This window comes from Hordeum vulgare, chromosome 3H (assembly GCF_904849725.1).
Source record: "Hordeum vulgare subsp. vulgare chromosome 3H, MorexV3_pseudomolecules_assembly, whole genome shotgun sequence".
NCBI classification, from domain to species: domain Eukaryota; kingdom Viridiplantae; phylum Streptophyta; class Magnoliopsida; order Poales; family Poaceae; genus Hordeum; species Hordeum vulgare.
Window position 1 is genome coordinate 28,896,826 of NC_058520.1, and position 8,103 is coordinate 28,904,928.

General features: G+C 41.1%; 1 protein-coding gene across 1 annotated transcript; it reads right to left on the bottom strand.

Moving 5' to 3' along the window:
* Positions 1–875: 875 nt before the first annotated feature.
* Positions 876–5,218, bottom strand: LOC123442763. The gene is made up of 14 exons (XM_045118896.1): positions 5,039–5,218; positions 4,764–4,843; positions 4,550–4,618; positions 4,364–4,445; positions 4,058–4,125; positions 3,730–3,831; positions 3,061–3,150; positions 2,899–2,973; positions 2,762–2,794; positions 2,602–2,682; positions 2,397–2,450; positions 2,245–2,316; positions 2,095–2,169; positions 876–1,566 (listed from the first exon to the last, which is right to left on the bottom strand). Exons 1-14 carry the CDS (start codon positions 5,073–5,075, stop codon positions 1,423–1,425), a joined length of 1,062 nt encoding a protein of 353 aa, XP_044974831.1. The 5' UTR covers positions 5,076–5,218; the 3' UTR covers positions 876–1,422.
* Positions 5,219–8,103: the final 2,885 nt, after the last annotated feature.

An 8,103-nucleotide genomic window follows, 5' to 3' on the forward strand; every position in this document is an offset into this window, starting at 1 on the left:
ATCGCGCCCTAAGCAGCGGTGACCACGCCTGTCCCGACTCCTACAACCACTTTGCCGACCTCACCACCGACGCCCAGACCATCGACAGTCATGACGACCACCATGCTGACCATCACCAGCAGCAATGCCGCCAGGATAACCGCCTTCTTCCCCATGCTCCCTCTTTCTCGCTCGAGCTAAAACCATCAATGTATCAACTGTCGATGAAGCATACATAATATCCATGGGAGGCTATTTTATACTCCCTCCGTTTCTAAATACAAGTCTTTATAAAGTTTTCACTAGAGGACTACATATGAAACAAAATGATTGAATCTACACTCTAAACTATGTCTACATAGATCCGTATATAGTCCCCCAACGAAACATTTAAAAAGAATTATATTTAGGAACAGAAGGAGTACTTCATAGCAAGCCCAGCTACCTTGGTGATGTCTCACTTCTCATTTCCACGTAGCACTAATTGATATGGAATTCAGGCTACAATAATGGATATGGACAGCTACAATAATGGATATGGACATCGTATCTTGATAGCATGACCCGAAAAGGCAAAGAACACCTAATTCCATCACTACTCTAATGCTCATTCCAACACAAACTTGTTCTCATCTATATCCCTCCTGTAGCTGCAGCTAATGTATAATGTCCATCACAAAGCTCAAATATGTAATGCTATTTCTTAGACAACCGAGAAATAACAGTTTCTAGATTGACCACAAGAACAATCCAAAATCTTCATCAAACAACTATGAATGTAATAACTATTTCTGAATTAGCATTGACTGAAATAGTAACTCCCTGCGCATGCTCGCGCGCGCACACACACACACACACAACAGTACCACAGCAATAATCAGGTGCACAAAACATGCTAAGCAGATTGATTTTTATTCATGGTGCAAAGCATCAGCAACAGAATGGTGGTAGAGCAAGACCACCAGCCACCAGGTCCACATTCTTGCTTGCCCGCTACAGTAGCAGGCAGCCCCCTGCTACATGACTCGCTAGACTCGAACAAGATAATGTTCTCATCTGCATCTTGAAGATGCAGCTACATGTAATATCCAGAGATATCGAGGTCAGAAACCCCGTATACATCATCCTTGCTTCGCCAAAATTAACCACGCGAGTAGATGACAGTGTTCGTAGCGCATCTCTTGCCATCATACCATTGCCCCTTGTCTCTCCACCATACATATTTTGTTTTCTACAAAAATTCGTTTGGCAAAGCAAATTCCCCTTCCTTTGCCAACTGCCATGTTTTCTACCTTACCTTACCTTGCCTGCATATCTAGCTAGATAGATAGATAAATGTTATACAAGTAAAAAAAGGTTACTGGGTGTCGTCTGTCTTTTGGCACAAACCAACCACAGCAAAGGCAGTGCCATATGTAGTATATCATCGCCGTGTGCTTGCAATCAACTGGCGAAACCTCGCAGGAAACTGAACCGGCTCGAACTCGAAACAGGTCTCTTGAGGGTTGCTGCTGAGCTTGAAGTGTCCTTTGGCGCCTCCGGGGCCGGCACTCCTTCCTTCATCGAAGTTGCCCGGTTGATCACAGCCTAGAGATTAAACAGCAAGGAAGAGCTACAGTATGAATTTGGTTTGGATTTAACCAAGGTACTCTATATTGTAATTTACTAACAACAGCATAGAATCGTACAACATATTATATCAATACTACAAATGGACAGTCCAAGCTACCATGTCAAAAAGATGGCCAGGTCAAAGTTCCACAACATAGGGCGCGTTTGGATTTAACCATATAGTACAACATCCACAAAGTACACTTTCTTGAAGTTATTCTTTTCTACAGCCCATACAAGCTGTCACTCAAGGAGTGACATGTTCTTTATTACAAAATTCACCATTCTGATTAACATGGAAGAGCAAACTAGAGTTAGCAGAACAAAATTAGGTTCAAAATGTAATGCTACAGATATCCAATATTCACGACTAGTACTTTCAGGCAGCGTGTCAAATCACTGCGTACAACAATCATTAGGCAGATCGCACTATCTTCTTCAAGTGGAAAGTGTCAACAGACTATAAGAAGCCCTAACGAACAAAATGCAAAGAGATGCTCTTACCCTTTTAGGTATTGATGTAGTTCCAGCTAGCATACTCAGTCCTGATGCTGATATGGCTGTAGACGAACGCACAACCTATACAAAATTAAAATATTAGACGCTATAGACCAGGCCAAATGTGTTGTAACAAAATATTAAATTAAAACTGACCATAGGTGGATCTGCTCTAGGTGATTGAGCTACAGGAGACACGGGTTCCGAGCCTGACGGCACAGAAGCAGTCTGTAGTAAGAAAGAGAAAAGGGTCAGCCTGTGAAGATAAAAATTATATTGAAACTGGAAAAAAGGGTGAATGAAGTTACCCTGGTAATTCCTTCTGAAGACTCGATAGCAGGGAGAGGAGTTGATGCTGTGACCTGAAAAATGATTTTGTTTACAAGATTAGTATTCACAGAGAACACGACATTCGACCAACAGGCCTCATGTCATAGACGCATCATGAAAATGACCACAATAAAATAAGCACACTATAGGGAATAAGGTATGAGATATATTCTTGGGACTCGCCTTAAGAGTATCGGCTTTCGGACTCCGATCCAATCTTTTAGTGAACTCACATAACTCATGTATTCCTCGTGTCGTGTGATCCTAAGATATTCAGTCGAAAGGGTTAGCAACACATAGTCTCTATAGAAAAACAAACTGTGGGCTAGGACTTTCTACTTACTTGAGTATATGCAAGGCGTCCAAGCTTTGTCTCCTGCAGAAGAGTAAGAGATTATTCGAACTGGTTGTATTGAACACAAAGATACAAGTATGTGCAGTGCAAGCCTGAAAGGTTACAGGTACTACTCCCCTACTTACCAGAGTGCGAACAACATGGTGAACTGATTGTATTTCCTCCTGAAAGGCACTTAGATCTCCATGTATCACTGTAACCTGTGAAACACGTATTATTTTTGCATCGGTATCTTTTAAAATACACTAAAGCCTGGAACAACAAATATGCGAGCAAGTTTCTCAAACCTCTTTCCCTGTGGCTTCAATAATTTCGTGGCATTCATCTAGACTACAATCGACTCGGTCGATCCTTCCAGCCAAATGCTTTTTTGAAGCCTGATATCAGCAGAATGAAAATAAATATAGTTTTTTTTTAAAACAAATGAGAGTCGGCACAATGAAGCTAACATATAACACAATGTTAGAAATATATGAGACCTATCCAAACATCATTTCTGTTTGTGTGCTTTTTCCTCTTCTGAATGCATACAAAGCACAAAGTACAATTATATAAATTTTCTATGTGCAGACACATCAACCGAAAATGTACAGCTACATGATGTGGCATAAGAAAAACAGATAAGCAACAATGTAAGAAAAATGTTTAGCCATTTAATAAAAAATTGGATGTACAACATTGAATGTGTTTAGCTGTTTTAACTGAGCAACCTCTGGGATGCTGTATTTCAAAGTTTAATGTACCAGTTGTAATAGAAATTGGCATAGTTCAAGTCCTAAGCTTCATCAATATGTCACCTACTGGGATGATTGATTACTTAGGCGAATCTTATAATGCAAATCTACTATAATACATTTTGTAGTGACAGCACTATGGCATCCTTGCACCTGTCATCTGGAAATGTCACGCAGTTTGATAACAATATATTCCAGCGAATATAGGACGAAGAAACTTACATGAACACTATCTGAAACCTGATCCAATTGTTTGCCAACTACGTTGCAGGCATCAGCCAAGCCACGCTTGGTGACAAACATCATATCAGAAATTTTCCATCCCTGTAAATTAGCAAGTTAGCTTCAAGAGAAGTGCCAATGGTGAACTTCAGACATCAGAGTAGGAAAAGGATGTGCCCAGGTTGCAATCTAGGACCACTACACTGAGAATCTAAAATGACAAGAAAGAAAAGTAACCACCCGTAGGACAGTGTAACATAGCTTTATTTTGTTATTCGTTGACATATATTATCCTTGCACCAAGTTTGACAGGGGGATAAATGTTTACCTTCCATCTTATGTATAAATAGCCAAGGGCTCCAACAGCAATAGCAGTTAAACCATAAGCACCAGCGCCTGCAAGAGAATGGTTTTGCTTCAGCCGGTATAAAAAAAATATGATACCAATTCAATGCAGTTCCTATAGCAAGTTAAATTGAAGTGACAAACAGCACATAATGATCATATTCTCTGATAGCTGGGTTAACATAGGTTGAGGCAACAGGGCACATAGCATACAAGGCGAAGAAGACATGGTTACTTGCGCTATGGGCACACGTGATTTGGGTATAAGGAGAGAAAGCAGGCAGCAAACCTGGTCCACCATTGACGTTGATGATCTGCGGAACTTGAGACTCACGGGTCAATGCTTGGAGCTGATCCCTGAGATAGTTGACCTGAAACGCGAGGTCGATCGACCAGTCGGGTTAGCATGTGTGTGTTGCATACAGCAAGCAATCAGGCATGTAGGGGATACGATAAAGAGGAGGATGAAGAAGACCTGAGACAACAAGAGGTCGTTGTGCGGCGAGGCGTTGGACGAGCCTTCCTTCTTGTCCTGCTTCATGAACTGGATGGAACAGAGAGGGGAGGAGATGCGATGGTGAATATAATATAACAGAGCAGAACAGAGCAGAACAGGGGGTCCTCGGCCAATCTGACGCAGGGCAGCGGCCATGAATCAATGGACGAATCTGAATATCTGTTTACGCTACCTTGAAGGAGAAGGAGAGCACATCCCTGAGGTCCGGAAGCTTGCTGGCGTCGCCGCCGGTGACTAGGGTTCCGACGATCCCTGCAAGCAGACACTGCTCCGTTAGCTGCCTTCCTAGCTTAGCAACACGGGGAGCGAGCGAGCGAGCGAGGGATCAGCTCGCGGGGTTGTCACTGGGAGGGAGGGGGCGGGGATTCGCGGGAAGCTAAATCGACGCAGCTTTGGCAAGGGGTTGAATCGCGCGAGCAATCGGACGGGAGGAGGCGGGGGGGTGACCTGAGCCGATGACGATGGCGATCTTGCCGAGCACCATGGCGGCGGGATCGAGGCGCCGGCCGGGTGGCTGGCGAGTAGGAGGGCCACGGCGACGGGCGAGGACCGAGGAGGAGAAGAAGAAGCTAGGGTTATTCGGGCCGCTCCACACTCCGCCTTCCGCCCTCCCTCTCTCTTGTTTTATTTTTATTTTTTCTTTCTTTCGCAAGGGGAGAAGAGAGGGGTCGAGATGCTGTGGTGAGAGGAGAGGAGATTCCAAGCCAGACGAGAGGCGCTCGCGCGGGCCGGGCTGGGCCGGGCCTGGGGGAGAAGAGGATGGGCCGGCCCAGTGGTTATCTGGATCGGATGGACGGATGGGCCCAAATAAAATTAACCGATTGGTACACTTCTTTAAGAACATGGAGTCCCTGCATATGCACCCGGGAACAGTAAATCACAAAATGAATACTGGTAAAGCTTAAGAAATACTACTAGTAGAAAGTAAATTTAAAAAATTCTGGATTTTTTCGTGATAAACATTGGAGTTTAAAAAATATATGTGGATATCTGAGCAAAAAAAAAAAGTAATGCTCCAAAAGGGTGGCTCTTTAAGGCATTTGGGAACATCGGATTTTTTTGTCCGGGCCTACATGAATGTTTTCTTAGCACTAAACTGTGCACGTGGTAAACTCGACAATGTTTGTCACGAAAAAATTTATATTTTTTTGAATCTATTTTCTGTTTTTTGTTAGAATTTAATGTCGCATGCGTGCGTATGCACTCGGAAGCGGAGCATCACTTCCCCTTCTTTGCTCCTCTTTTTCATAATAAGGAACCTACACGTGTATAAACTGCTACGTCGGTCTGGTTTTCATTTCCTTTTAATCCATAAAATAAAGTCCTAGCGAGTTTTACTACCGAAAGAAACTCCCGTGAAGACTATAGAAAAAGTAATTACTAGCAAAATTAGGCTACTCGTACTGGGCAGTGCATAATATCATAGCTTAGCATTTAGATGATCTTTCTATTTTTCATGTATGACATATAGTAACACATCTTTATTATGATACGGTGTTATCATATGATGTTGAAGTTTCTCTTTATTCATCTAACTGTATGTCACTTACTCACCTAATAAAAATTACTTAGTTGGCATGCATGACACTTGCTATGATACCCCCACTATTGGATGTCTTAGGCTGGTTGTAATGGATAGTATCATATACTAGTATCATGCATATGATACATGTTATGATATTGTATCATAGTATCATATGTTAGTAGTATAGGGTGGTTCATTTATTGTCATGCAAGACACATAGTAGGACAACATTTAATATGATACGATATCATGATATGATACTCAACCCTCTCTTTCTTCATTTAATTCTATGTCACCTCATCCAAACTGCCTAGTTGGCATGCATAATACTATCTATGATACTTTCATTATGGACAACCTTAAGTGATGATTACTCAATTGCCAACACTAAGTTGTGTCGATACGAAATGCCTAACGCTTGGCGTTCGATGATGTTACCTATATGGATGTGCAGCAAGGTGTTGTCGCTTCAAGGACTCACAACCTATAACTGAATCTCATATGTGATGTCCGATTCCGCCTAAAGTTCATTATTTTGGTGGAAACTTGCTTCTAGTGCCTCGGGCACACGGGATAATTTGTGCATTTGCAGGGTGAAAACTAATCCGACTGTGTGGTCAGAAGAGGCGGGGTACCTTCTTTCATGCTTTCACTGGATGGCCTCATGAGTCATGCTCACACACTTTGGCACACTATGTGAAATTTGGAGTCTCTCAAACACTTGAGATTTTTGAAGCAAATGCATAGGAATAGATTTTCTGCGCCTCGTGTGAATCATGTGCGCCATGAATTTACACATGAGAAGCCCACCCCCTCCATTTGGAGAATTGAGAAGATTTCTTGCGAGTTGCCGAGTGTTCATGAAAGCAATACAGAGCGATGGCAAAACACTTTGTTTAGGCCTTAAGCGGTAGATTGAGTGTGTTATTTAAATGGTCAAAAACTCTTTGTTTTTGAACTATTTCTCCTTGGCCGATTGCAGAATAAGGGTAATATGCCATTTATTTTATTATTAGGATTTGTTCGGAAACTATTTGTCACACTCCAAAATTTTAATCATATTTTTATAAATTAAAATATTGCCTAGAATAAAGAATTTGAGAATAAATTGCTTCATGGCTCTTTTCAAAACCTCTTTCCAAAAACTTTTCTTTTCTAGTGGCACTTTAAAAATCATTTAGTGCTAGAGTTCTTACTTGAGATCATTCTATTTCTTTATTTAATCAAATGGAGATATTCTTTTAAATTTGACCATGTTTGTTTAAATCTTACTTTCTGATTTTTCCATTTGATTTCAAAACCACTCCTTTTTCCCTAATTATAAAGTTCTCCTCCAAGTAGAAGTTTTTGAAAATTATGTTGTGACTTGAGTGCTTGCATCAAAACATTTCTTTTCTCCCGACAAATTCATTGGAGATCCTTTTATAAATATTTTTCCAAGTTTCCACTCATTCAAAACAATTGGTTTTTAATTTCTTTAAGGGACTATTTTACACTACAACCTTTTGATAACCTTCTTTAAAAATTCTACAAAAAATGTAGGTGACATGTGATGTCCCTGGAGCAATTTTATCCAAAATCATATCCATGTGTTTGCGTACAGCTGGGCGTGTAGGTGGGGCATACGTGTTCATGCTGGTACCTATTTTACTGCCCTTTAGTACTTGCTGAAATTTGTTCCATTTGTCCAATATACTTGTTGAAATCAGTTTTCTATACTCCATTTAGTTGCTGGAATGAGTACTTTTATAGCCAAATTCTTGCTGAAATGACTTCTTGTATGCATTAGCACTTGCTGGAACTTATGTGTACTTCATAATCCTAGCTGAAATTTATTCTTTGATGCATTATAACTTGTTGCAATTTATTTATGCGCCCATTCCTTGCTGAAATGGTTACTTTTGTTTGCAAAGGACCACAAAGAAGATGAACCCTTCCTGCGCAAGCCTATTAAACATTATGAGGAGATGTTGATTATCATTGGAGC

Excerpts from the sequence above, each read along its gene's own strand:
- LOC123442763 (XM_045118896.1), bottom strand. The coding sequence starts at position 5,075 with ATGGTGCTCGGCAAGATCGCCATCGTCATCGGCTCAG. Across the intron at positions 4,446-4,549 it reads ACGACCTCTTGTTGTCTCAG|GTCAACTATCTCAGGGATCA; the intron begins GTCTTCTTCATC and ends CTCGCGTTTCAG. Across the intron at positions 2,317-2,396 it reads CTTCAGAAGGAATTACCAGG|ACTGCTTCTGTGCCGTCAGG; the intron begins GTAACTTCATTC and ends TTCTTACTACAG.